Source organism: Lactuca virosa, chromosome 6 (assembly GCF_052849685.1).
Source record: "Lactuca virosa cultivar CGN04683 chromosome 6, Lactuca_virosa_CGN04683_v6, whole genome shotgun sequence".
In the NCBI taxonomy this organism is placed as follows: domain Eukaryota; kingdom Viridiplantae; phylum Streptophyta; class Magnoliopsida; order Asterales; family Asteraceae; genus Lactuca; species Lactuca virosa.
In genome coordinates, this window is record NC_136431.1 from 257,854,243 (window position 1) to 257,867,956 (window position 13,714).

The 13,714-nt window shown below is 34.1% G+C and overlaps 1 protein-coding gene across 1 annotated transcript; it reads left to right on the top strand.

Annotated features, from left to right (window-relative positions):
• The first annotated feature begins 332 nt into the window (after positions 1 to 332).
• Positions 333 to 3,581, top strand: LOC145122470 (uncharacterized). Its single transcript, XM_079058071.1, has 7 exons — positions 333 to 852; positions 920 to 1,779; positions 1,880 to 1,965; positions 2,031 to 2,340; positions 2,688 to 2,980; positions 3,040 to 3,139; positions 3,219 to 3,581. Exons 1-7 carry the CDS (start codon positions 333 to 335, stop codon positions 3,579 to 3,581), a joined length of 2,532 nt encoding a protein of 843 aa, XP_078914197.1.
• Positions 3,582 to 13,714: the final 10,133 nt, after the last annotated feature.

Below are 13,714 nucleotides of genomic sequence, written 5' to 3' on the forward strand. Positions count from 1 at the left end.
TCAATCTCTGATAACTACAAAGGCACTGCAACTACGTTTATTCTTCAACCAGAAATTAATGCGTCAACATCAAATTCATACAGGTACAAATACTACATTTAATTAATACAGGAAATTACAAAACAATTACCCTCATAATATGAATATTTGTTATCTCGTTGGGTCATGATGTGTGTAATTATATTTTATTTTGAGTTAACAAGTTTTTTTCTTTCAAGATATTGGATTTATTAGTAATGTGATCTATTTTGTTTATGCACACCAACTGTTTGTTAAAATGGGTCAATAAACAGGAAACGTATATTGCTTGTTGACGCTGTTGTAAGCTGAATATGGATAAGTCTTGGATGGGAGCATACAGAACATCAGAAACCTATGTAAAAGGTGTTGTAGAATTTATCAAATATGCAGTGCACAATTACAAGATTTCTAAACATATGGATCCTGCAGATACCAAAAAAAAGATAAGAATTCCCTGTCCATGTGTTAAGTGTGTAAACCACATATCTCATTCGGTGGATGTGGTACATGATCATCTATTCAGGAATGGAATTGATCAAACATACACAAATTGGAATAAGCATGGAGAAGCAGAAGAACCACCAAGAAGTTATGTATATGAACATAATTTTGACATGGATACGTCAAACGATGTAGATTCCACGAACATGAACACAGAAATGCCAACAGATGCTGCAGAAACAGTAGAGATGGTTGAAGCTGTAGAAGAAAATTTTATTAGGAACCCTGATAAGTTTAGACAACTGATAGAGGATGCCGAGAAGCCCCTATACACAGGGTGTCATAATTTCACAAAGTTATCTGCAATCATTCAACTACTCAACTTAAAGAGTAAGTATGGAGTATCAGATAAGTGCTTTACAGAATTATTAGTTTTGATAAAAAAACATGTTACCAGAAGGAAACAAAATGTACAGTAGTACATATGAGGCGAAAAAAGCATTTAAGGCAATGGGTTCAGGGTATACTAAGATACATGCATGTGTCAACAATTGTATACTTTACAGAAACGAATACACAGACTTGGCAGCATGTCCTAGTTGTGGTAAATCAAGATGGAAGTTTGATGAACAAAAAAATAAAATTTACAACAATATTCCTGCAAAATGTTTGTGGTACTTTCCAATTATTCCGCGCTTCAAGCGTCTTTTTCAGTCTAAGACAACTGCAAAAGATTTAACATGGCACGCAACAGAAAGAAAGGTGGATGTTGGCGTTTTAAGTCACCCAGCTGATTCACCAGCATGGGCTGCCATTGATGACAAATATCCTGATTTTGCTAGCGAACCAAGAAATTTGCGACTAGGCATTTCGGCGGACGGGGTTGATGTGAACAGAGGAAATAGGAGTCATAGTGTTTGGCCTGTTTTAACTGTCATTTACAACCTTCCACCATGGTTGTGTATGAAGAGAAAGTTCATCATGCTTTCGTTATTGATTTCGGGAACACCAGGAAACGATATTGATGTGTTCCTAGCACCTTTTATTGATGATCTGCAATTATTGTTTGATTTTGGAGTTGAAACATACTATGCATATGCACAAGAGCATTTTAAACTACGCGCAGTTGTGTTGTGGACTATTAATGATTATCCTGCTTTAGGTACATTAAGTGGTTGCCCATACAGCAGTTTTCAAGGTTGTGTTGTGTGTGGTGAAGAGACACACTGCATTAGACTCCCTGAATCGAATAAGCAGAGTTATGATGGTCATAGAAGATTTCTACCGTATGATCACCCGTTCAGAAGACAAAAGAAGGCATTCAATGGACAACAAGAGTTCTCACCCTCTCCAGAACCTATGAATTGGGGAGGAGATATATAACAGGGTAAAATTTATAATTAATAAATGGGGAAAGGTTAATAAGGGCAAGGAGGCAGAAATCCAACAATCAACAAGTGGAAGAGGTGGGAAGATGAATAAAAAAAGAGAAAATCACACCAAGTGGGTACTTCAGATGTGGGCCAGCAAAATAATACATACTGGAAGAAATTCAATATATGGTATAGACAACTAAGGTATTGGCCCGACAATTTGGTTCCACATTGTATAGATTTTATGCATGTGGAAAAGAACGTGGGTGAGAGTTTAACAGGAACTGTTTTGAACGTTCCCGGGAAGACGAAAGATGGTTATAAAGCTCGATTGGATTTGGTTCATTATGGTTTAAAACCAGAGCTGCATCCTCAGATAGAAGGGAACAACACAACACTTCCCGCAGCAGGTTGTACATTGACAAAAGAGGAAAAAGACAAATTTTGTGAGACTTTATACAACTTAAGGGTTCCTCAAGGGTATTGTTCTAATTTTTCCAGTTTGGTGAGTCTAAAGGATAGGAAGTTGATCGGACTAAAATCACATGACTATCACATGCTCATGCAACAATTTTTGCCCATAGAAATTCGATCTATTATGCATCCACCCACCAAAGTTGCTATTACAAGGTTTTGTTTCTTTTTCAAATCAATATGTAGCAAAGAAATCATAGTGGATGAGCTCGATAAGTTGCAAGAGGAGTTATGTGTAACCTTATGTCTTCTTGAGAAACACTTTCCACCATCATTTTTGATGTGATGATTCATTTAACCGTTCATCTCACTAGGGAAGTAAAATTATGCGGTCCAATATTCTTTAGATGGATGTACCCATTCGAAAGGTTTATGAAGGTTATTAAGGGGCACGTGCGAAACAAAAATAGACCAGAAGGATGCATTGCAGAAGAGAATGTTGCAGAAGAGACAATTGAGTTTTTTAGTCAATTCCTTAAAAGGATGGATATTGTTGGTATTCCACCTGACAATCATAACAATTGTGGAATTCATAAAGGTGTAGATAGTAGCTCTATTACGGACGGTACTCCTCTATCAGCTACTAAATCGGTAGAAGTTTATGCAGAACTATTCAGAAAAGCACATTTCTTTGTATTGCCAAATACATCTGAAGTACTCCCATATATCAAGTAAGGTTTTTTACATGTATGTTTTTTTTATAATAATATTAACATTAACGTATTGACAGACGACACATGGAATTATTGGAACATCTACACCCTACTAAACGAAAGGCACATATAGAACAAGAGCATAGTAAAACATTTGGTCATTGGTTACGAAAGGAGGTATATTCTTGTCAAATATGTTGTGCTCTTTGTTATTTTTTTCTTGATTTCTTAAATTCATAATCTAATTACAATTCAGGTAGAGAGAGAGTTAGGGGCCTGTAGAGAAAGTATAACAGAGACAATGAGATGGATTTCACATGGACCCAATAAGAACATTATTAAATACGATGTATATGCTATTAATGGATATACTTTTCGTACAAAAGCTCGTGAAGGTAAAGTTTACCAAAACAGTGGGGTTAGTGTTGTTGCAACTGACACACACATCAGTAAAGAAGTTGTAACATATGCCAAAAACACTTATTATGGTGTTTTACAAGAGATATGGGTACTAGATTATCATTTTAAAAGAATTCCAATTTTCATGTGTGACTGGGTTGACAATAGAAATGGGGTAAAAAGGGATAAATTGGGGTACACACTAGTTGAACTAAAATGATTAGGCCATAAAGGTGATCCCTTCATATTGGCCTCACAAGCACAACAAGTTTTTTACGTGACAGACCCACTCGATCAAAAAATGTCTATTGTGTTCAAGACACCTCCCAAAAATTACAGAGATACATATGAAGATGTAGATGAAGAATTTAGTACTATTGTTCCTCATAATGATAACATATTGCCATGTGTAGACACACTTGACTTGCAGAAGGAAAATGATTATTTTCGTACTGATTGTCACGGTATTCTTATACGTACGGTCCGTGTTTCTTAATGTCATTAATTACATTTGTAGCTATAATATTTCTCCTTCTTTTAAAACTTAATGATCTTTATTTTTTGTTTGTAGAAGGGAAAGGCCAAACCTTGAGCATAGCGTTATGTGGAGAATAAGAAAATGACAAAAAATGACGATGTACTTTAGTTAATATCTTTTTACCATATTATACCATCAAACTATTCTGGTGTAATATTGTTATAACTCAAACATATTTGTTTTTCGGTTTTTTACTGTTATATTGTTACACATGTTATAACATAAACTGCATGTAATAGCAATGTACTTTCGTTATGCAATGTTACACAAGTTATGTTGTATTCATTTCATTTATTTATCATAATATTCTGTTAAAATAATTTGTAATATTTTCATTTATTATGGTGTATTATCTGGTGCAATTAAAAGAATAGATGACAAAAAGGGCAATTTGGTCCTTTCTTATAACTCTTATTCAAGACGACATTATTTTTATTTTATGACTATATTTACATATAGACACATATAATAGCTGTAAATGTAACTAAATGCTACCTACACACACAATATTTGTTTATTCTTAAAGCCAATTCATAATATTTTGACACACATAATAAAAGGTACATGACCGTAAGTAACATATTTAATGAACGACCCCTAATTATAACGATAAGACATTATTTTTCTTTTATGACTATATTTACATATAGACACATATAATAGCTGTAAACGTAACTAAATGCTACCTACACACACATTATTTGTTTATTCTTAAAGCCAATTCATAATATTTTGACACACATAATAAAAGGTACATGACCATAAGTAACCAATAGTAACTTCTTTTAATTTTTTGCGTAAACTAAATACAACTAGTATAGAACCGCCCTATGGACACACAAATAATTAGTGTGACCAATATTTGTCACATTTTAGCTACTTTGTCTGTTATGTGGCTAAAAAGGCAACAGGTTATAGACACACAGAGAACTAACTCATGTGACGATAATTTTATCTACTGTCTCTCATAAAAAAAGTTTGACAATCTTAATCGATATATGTGGTTGATTGTGACCTATGGCCTCAGTGTTCGAGTGTGACTAATATTTGTCACATTTGGTATAATTAAGTGTCGTAAAAGTTTTGATTGTCTATATAATGGCCACACAATCTAATTTAAATGTATCCAAAAACAGTGTCTAAATTTTTTTAGTGACTTTTGGCCACACTTTTAAGAAAAAGTGTCACAGGCCGTTTTTCGGAAAGTGTGACCGTAGGTCATTTTTGTACTAGTGAACATAAATTTGAACAAGCATTAGATGATTCCCAACTTTCTTTCGAAATAATGTGGGATCAACAGATCCTTGTTTAAATTTAGATTGTTTCAAAAATGAAGTAAGAGTTGCGTACCATGCTCGTGGTGCTTGTTTCAAACCATAAATTGCCTTATCTAAAATATAAACATGATTTGGAAATTCTTCGCTAATAAAACCTGGGGGCTGTTCCACGTAAACAGTTTCTTCAAGCTCTCCATTTAGAAATGCACACTTCACGTCCATTTGATAAACATCAAAATCTTTGTGAGCTGCATAAGCCAGAAATATACGAACCGCCTCGAGTCTTGCGACAGGGGCAAAAGTTTCTTCATAGTCGATTCCTTCTTGTTGTGAATAACCTTTAACAACAAGTCTGGCTTTGTTTCGAACCATATTTCCATCTTTGCTGGTTTTATTTTTGAAATCCATTTTAACCCGACAATCGAAACATTTTCAGGTTTAGGAATTAATCTCCAAACCTTGTTTCGTTCAAATTCAGAAAATTCAGGTGGCATTGCAACAACCCAATCTGAGTGTTCCATTGCAATCTTAACTGTTTTTGGTTCAATTTTAGATATAAAAACATTGAACATACAAAATTCTTGATGAGTATTCAATACCTCATTCTTTGCGCGAATCTAAGCTCTTGTTGAAACTCCCTCTTGTGGATTCCCAATTACTTGATCCTTCGGATGATCTCTTGTCCACTTTTCCATTGGCGGATATGCTGGATCAAATTCCAAAGGTGCATCTTCGTATATATCTTCATTTTCTGAACCTGCAATCGAACAAACATCATCTAAATCATCATTATTCTCAATGTTTTCTAAATGCTCCCCCTCAACATTAGCATTCACTCTTCCATTCTCTCCCTCGAAAGAATGCTCTTCCTCAACTAGAGTATTCGAATCCAATTGCTCCCCCTCCACTGGATTGTTTTGCATACTTTCGCTTTTCTCTGGAGAAGTTGATGTTGAATCATCAGTAAGCTTTGTGAGTTCAGAGATATGATTATCATTTGCATGTATTTCAGCATTAACAGCATGATCTGAAATTCCAAAAATTAAATCATAATCAACATCTAATGTTAGTGAAGATTCAGATTCATCTTGTGTTTTTGTCAGAATAGGATGATTTTCAAACTGTGATGTTGTTTGTTTAATGTAGTAATCATCAAATGTAAGATTAAAAGTTTCTTCAACTCTTCGTGTTCTTTTGTTCAACACACGACATGCGACCGAATTATGCGAATATCCCAAGAAAATCCCTTCATGTGCTTTGACTTGAAATTTCGTAAGATTATCCTTGAGATTCATAATGAAGCATCTGCATCCGAAAACATGAAAAAATTTGACGTTAGGTTTTCGATTGTTGAGAATTTCATATGGAGTAATGTTAAAACGGTGATGAATGAAAGATCTGTTTTGAGTAAAACATGCGGTGGATACGGCTTCAGCCCAAAGGTATTGTGGAAGATTCGTATATGCCAACATAGTCCTTGCCGCTTCGCATAGAGACCTATTTCTTCGTTCAACAACACCATTTTGTTGTGGTGTGTATGGAGATGAAAAATTATGCGAAATTCCTTTGTCCACCAAAAATGAATCAAGAACATTGTTCTTAAATTCAGTTCCATGATCACTCTTAATTTTTCGAACAATCTTCTTCAATGTTGTTTCCATCTTTTTGATAAAGTCAATCATGATTTGTGCAACTTCGGATTTAAGCCTGAGAAAATAAACCCACGTAAATCTGGAAAAATCATCAACAATAACTAAAATGTACCGTTTCTTGTTTAGAGTTGAAACAGTCGAAGGACCAAACAAATCAATATGTAAAAGCTCCAGAGGTGCGACAATTTTCGAATCTATTGTAATTGGATGACCTTGTTTATGTTGCTTGCCAACTTCACAAGCTGCACATAAAGAATCATTGTCAAATTTAGTACAGGTAGAACCTCTTACCAGATCTTGTACCACAAGCTTATTGATGTTTCGAAAATTGAGATGAGAAAGTCTTCGATGCCATTGTTGGATTAATGTCTAAGTCCATAACTATATTTGGTATGTACTTGACCCGACCCGGCATGGTCCATTTGGGTTGCACTTCACCGACACAATTTATATGGATAGTCTTTTGAGAATAGTATATTTATGATTTATATTAATATATTATAAGTTCTAATATATTAATATATAATCATATTATTTAATTAGTATTGATCAAGAATTAATTTATAATTAATTAAGTGATCAAAAGGAACTAATTAAATATGGACTCTTAGATATATATATGTGTAGTGGGCCAACTTCATTTAGGTTGGGCTAAGTGTTCATGGATAGTCCGTGGAGCTTTAACCCATGGATCCTAGAAAATGAAAGGTCATGGGTATTAGGGTTTAACCCTAATCCTCCACACTATATAAAGGGTCTTATGGTTCATGAAATTATGCTAGTGGCTAGTGTGGATACACTAAAGAGGGCAATAACCGATTTCATAGTGTGAGCCAAGTATCCATATTCTCTAAAGGTTTTCCAAGGTGTTTTGGTGATTTGTGATTCCACTTGAGGCTTCCACACTATTGGGGCTAAGCTCTTAAAGCTTGAAGAAATCAATCTACATCAAAAGGTATGTCATCTAACTAGAACTTTGTAGTATAGGTGCTTCATAATATGCTAGTTAGGATGAAACCTTGGAATATTTAATATTTGCATGTATAATAGAGAAAACATAGATCCAAGGTTTATAGGGTTGCATGTACACCATAGGAGTGTTAGAATGCTCAAAAACCCAACAGTGGTATTAGAGCCATGGGTTGTTTTATGTTATATTGATGCAAATGTTTTATTTTCAAAGTTGGAGAAAAAAAGGAAAAAAAAACATGACGTTTGTCAAATTTTAAGATAATTACTTGTTTTTGTGAAAAACTAATTATTTGTAAAATTTGAATCATTTCCTATATGAGTTGAATTAGGTCAAATTTAGTAAAAGATAAAATGATATGATTATTTTATTAGTTTTAAAAGTTTGATCTAAAGAGTTTTTGAAAACCTCCATAAGTTATGGATATGAAAAGGTTTTTAAAAAAATTGATTCAAAGTTTTTTATGGAGTTACAAAACTTAGTCTTAATGTTTTAAAGAATTCAATAACTTGTTCTTAAGTTATGGAACATGAAAAGTTTCATCATAAAACAAGTATTTAACTCCATAAGTTATGGAATCCAAAAGTTTTCAAGAGTTACAAAACTTGCCCTCAAGTTTTGGAATTTGGAAAAAGTTTTTTTATGATAAAAAAAGAATTGAATTCTAAAACTCTTGGGTTCATAACTTAAACAATTAATTAAATGGTTTTAATTTTGAATTTAATAATTGGAATTATGATGTTTTTATTGAATAATTCAATTAACTCTTATGGACTTTATTAATAGATAATTAAAGTGTTTAATTAAAAGAGAATTAATAATTCCATAATGATATGGTTTAAATTTAATTAAATTAAGAGTATAGTTTAATTAATAGATTAAACCACCAAGTATTTTAAATGTCTAAAATACACCCTTATACTATTATAATATTAAAAGTTTAATATATTATATGTATAAGAGCAAGTCGTCTTACCATTAGTAGGCCTCATTCACGAAGCCGGTCTATAAGGGGGGTATAAGGTTACTGCCTATAAAATGGCAGTTTAATGGGTGTCCACTCTCACCCACCGCTTCCTTGACTGGTGGAGGGTCGTTAGCCGAACAGGTAGGACAAGGACTATAATTCTCTCTTCATTAAAAGTATTAATGATAAATACTAAGTAACTAAACCTTTTATAAATTCCCAATCTTAGTTACTTAGGAAAATGTGAATAAGGTGTTAATCCATGAAATTACACTTTGCACTTTGTTTAAGCTGTTAGTGGAGCGTGTGTGGTTAACCGACACACTAACCTGGACTTAACAAGGTAGGCAAAGGGTAACTTAATGTTTATCATAGTATCGTTGGAGTGTGTGTGGTTAACCGGCACATCGATTGAGGGGTAAATATTAAGGGTACCAAGTATATTTGCATGGTTACTTCACACCTTGTTTTGTGATCCTCGGCATCCCAGTCACAAAACCTGAAGGGCACACTCAAGATTGAAACATGCCATTGAAAAGTTCAAAGAATCTCAAAAGAATCAAGGAGTTTCAAAACCAATTAAAACCTAATAATACATTTCGTTTATCTTGGTGGAAATTGGTGAATCGTCATTCACCTACCTTCAAATATTTTATAGCTTGGATTACGACATCCCTCTTCCAAGTTATAAAATAGTTTGTTGGGTCCTAGCCTTAATATATCATATTGGGTGTTATATTAAGGACTTAAATCAACTTTACGTGAATTTCTCCCATTGTTGATGTCTGGTTTAGACAACAATGATCTTCCCAAACCAAGCTTTCCTAATGAATATGACTTCCCGAGTTTGGCTCATGGAAGTCATACTTCTCTTCCTCCACCTCCTCCAATTATTCTCCCTAACCCACAAGTTCGAGGTCACTCAAGCCCTAATGGCAAGCAAGGTCTATGTGTGATCACATCTTAGAGATGAAGTCACATATTGACAAGCCGGGAGAGTTGGGTGTCAAAGTCTTGAGAAAGTTGGATGTTCAATCACTTTCTAAGTCACATAGTGAGTTCCTTTGGGACTACTATGAAACAGACTATGACATGAACCTTAATGATCATATCTATTTGCTTGGTGCTGCTGAATCAGCAATGATTTGGAACGATAGTAAAGCAAATTTGATTAGAAGATCAACTTCCCAAAAACTTTATGGACAGTGACAATGGTGACACTGGAAATCCAGAAAAAGTATTCTCTTCCCAATGGAAAGGGATTGACCATAGTCAACCCGGTTGACCAAATGGTAAAGAGAAAGGCTAAGTCTGAGATAGTCCCATTACCAAAGGGTCCATATGTTTATTTTGCCAAAGGAAGGGGCGTTGATTGCAAAGCTGCCAAATTTACCTAAGGATGTTAAAGTCAATAAGTTTGACTCTACATCAGGTAGAGCCCATTATTTAACTTTGTTAAGTTCTATTCTGAGATCCTCATTACATGATGTGACTGGGTCACATGTTGATGTTTTAAGAATCAAAGAATAGAGAGAAATCTTAAAGGAAGTATATGCTGATTCTGATCGCGAAGGTGGATTTTGATCGCATCAGAATTTTGAGCAGTTGCTTAAGAAGTTATGATATATTGCTTATATGATTCCACTGACAGCAATATTGGAAAATGGATTTGATTCTTTCATTTGTGGTAGTGTCTAAATTTACCAAATCAGGAAAGTTCCTCATCACCCAAGTTTCAATTGGACCGAAACTTGGAATCATGCAAGTTGAATAGTATGATGAATGAGAACTTTCAAGCATTGGAAAATCAAGACTAATTACTTGTTCACATGGATGTGTGAGTCAAGTGAAGGACTAAAGGGATCGAGTACTCATTCTTGTGCACTGGTCATGTCCACCACAAAGCTCGTTAAGACTATTTGATTTACTAAAGTTTAGGAAATATGGTTATACTTACAAGTTTAAGTATGATTCTGAAACATTGGAAAAGTCTTAATGTATGGCAGAACGAATGGGAAGAATCAAATTAGGCAGAAAGAAAAAAGTTTCTCAAATCTGAAAAGATGGGAGAGTACTTTAGTATCATGTTTGTGATCATCTTAATGATTTAGAAATCATATCACAATTAGTCCTCTAAAGGTCATCTTAGTGCATTCTTATGACTAAGAAGAGGAGTCATGAATTGTTGAAATGGTTAGATCAGGAAGATGAGTCATACTTCGTTCCAAAACAATTCTTAGAGTCATACTCCAATATTGTAACTTGAGTGACATATCTTAAAGAAAGGTTTAAAACACTTGTCAAATGTAAGAGTAAAAGTGTCCTACTCTTGTACATTTGAAATTGGTAAGTTGTGATGTTTTGGATAAAACAAAGACCAACTAAGGCCAATTGTGTGAAGTGTTTGTCTTGATCCGTACTATCTCTTGAATATTTGGCAAGATAGTCTTATATGTCAAGAGGATAGTGGGAGTCTTAAAGATCCTAAAAAGAATTTCAAGAACTAATCAAGAATAAAACCTGGGGTTCTTCACTAGCACACGACTTGAGGTTTATAACCTATCGTGTTGACATATTTTGTGCCCATTCCAGTTAAAGTTGGCTTTGCATAGGAGTTCTGAAAGTTCTCAATTGGTTGCATAACAACTTGGAAGCAATGGCAGGCCCTGTACTGCCAGGTGGCAAGAAGTTAAGATTGCATAAGTTTAGTCCATATGAGTTTGGATTTGTCATTATCCTTGTCTTGTGACTATGGTTTTGACGATTCACATGGATAAGAACACATACACCATAAAATCTAAGGGTCATAAGGTTTCTCTCTGATTCATGAAAATGATGGTGAGGAAACACTTCCACCAAGTAGATTTGAAGCAGATGGCAAAAGGTCTAAACAATTGAGACTATGATTACGGCATCCCTTTTCATAGTTCTGAAATTGTTTAGACACACATACATGCTATCTAAGGAAAGGTGTATGATTTTGATAAAGTTTTATCAAAGCATCTCGTATCAGAAATCTGAACTTTGGTAAGAAAGTCAATAAAGTATTGATTTCTAGTAGTCCAACTGATTTCTGAGTACATGTCAAAGCTAGTGGGAGCATAAGTGTTATGCTAATAATCATCATGTTAGTGGGAGCATGATAATTATTGTTAGTGTTGCAAGTTAGCAATGTTAATTATAGAAAACAAAAGTTTCAATTCGTGACGCTGCAGGGATTGAAAAAGTTGTTTTGCTATAATTAAGGGAGAGGATATACTTCATTTCAGTTCTAAAGGCTTAGATTGAGACCTTAATCATCCTTAGTCAAGAATATATATATATATATATATATATATATATATATATATATATATATATATATATATATATATATATATATATATATATATATATATATATGAATTTCATGTTGGATTGGTTCAACTTAAGGAAATTCTATATATTGCGTTCTCAAAATTCGATTATGATTACGGCATCCCTCTTCATAGTCAAATTTTGAAAACATGGCAAATAAAAATGTTGTAGCAAAAGACTGGTCTAGAATCATGTCTTTATGTGAGACATCATGAATCGTGTACCATTTGCTTTGGGTACAGGATCGATTGCATGTGCTATAATATTTGTCATTTCTAAATTTTTCCAAATGCCCAGAGGCATTAAGAAGGGAAAAGGTCTAGAATTGAATATGACTAAAATGATTAAGCAATTGTCGAGGACAATCTGAGGTTTACCAAAGATTGGTTGCTCAGGGACAGTTGGAAGTATAGTGCTAATTTTAGAAGGACCATATTGACATATTCTGAAAAGAGGCACCTCTTATTCAGAAGTGATAGTCAAAATGAGAATATGGAGTTGTCTCCATAGATGGAAGTTATCTGTGTAAGATTAGAAAACTTAATGCAAGAAGCATGTCCAAAGCAATGTACTTTGAATATGAGACTTAGTTTCCATGGAGTTGATCTCCATTGGAATACCTTATAATGACTGTTGACAAGTCTTTGTGACTTTGTACATATTCATTACAGGAGGGTCAATGCATATAAGTTTAAAATATAAACAGATTTCGATAAATGATAGGAATTTGAAATTCTCACATTTTTCGGTAAGGATTTGGGAGTGTGAAATTAGTGTTGGGTTATGAGCATTCTAACACTCCTAAGTGTACATGCAACCCTAAATACCTTGGATCTATGTTTTCTCTATTATACATACAATTATGAACATCCAAGGTATTATCCTAATCTTGCATACAAAATAATAAATATAACAAGATAGAATACATACCTCTTTGATGTAGAATGTCTTCATGAAGCTTGAGTGCCTAGTGCCCCAAGTGTGACACCTCAAATGGTTCACACAACACCAAATACACTTGGAATAACTTGAGAGAAACTTGAACACTCCTTGAAATCGTCTAGCCCTCACACTCACACATTAGTGCACGATTTCTTGAGACATGGGATTCTTTTATATGGTGGCTATTAGGGTTACACCATGTAACTCATAACTTTACCCATTCCTTAGGCTCCATGGATTTTAACCTCCATGGAGTATCCATGGGTCACCCCATGGACTTAGTCCAACATAAGGAATCTTGGATCACAAGCCCACATATATAAGAATGAATGATTTACACAATCAACCCATATATTTAATTAGTCTCCTTTTGATCACTTAATTAAATCCAAATTAATTCTTGATCAATACTAATTAAATAACCTTATTAATATATTAGAACTTATAATATATTAACCAACCTTAAGTGTTATTTCTCTCATTATAGTCTATCCAAATGCATGATGCCATGCAACCCAAATGGACCATGCCGGGTCGGGTCAAGTCTTACCAATTATAGTTATGGACTTAGGCATTAATCCAACAGTCTCCCACTTGGATAAGTCTAAAACTATTATTGCGTATGACTTTAGGAACCGATCAGCAATCGT

What these genes read in the sequence shown, in the direction of transcription:
- LOC145122470 (XM_079058071.1), top strand. Translation starts at nt 333, where the DNA reads ATGGATAAGTCTTGGATGGGAGCATACAGAACATCAGAAACCTATGTA. An exon ending in TCAACTACTCAACTTAAAGA is followed by an intron (nt 853 to 919) that starts GTAAGTATGGAG and finishes ACATGTTACCAG; the next exon opens with AAGGAAACAAAATGTACAGT. An exon ending in GTTCTAATTTTTCCAGTTTG is followed by an intron (nt 2,341 to 2,687) that starts GTGAGTCTAAAG and finishes AGGTTTATGAAG; the next exon opens with GTTATTAAGGGGCACGTGCG.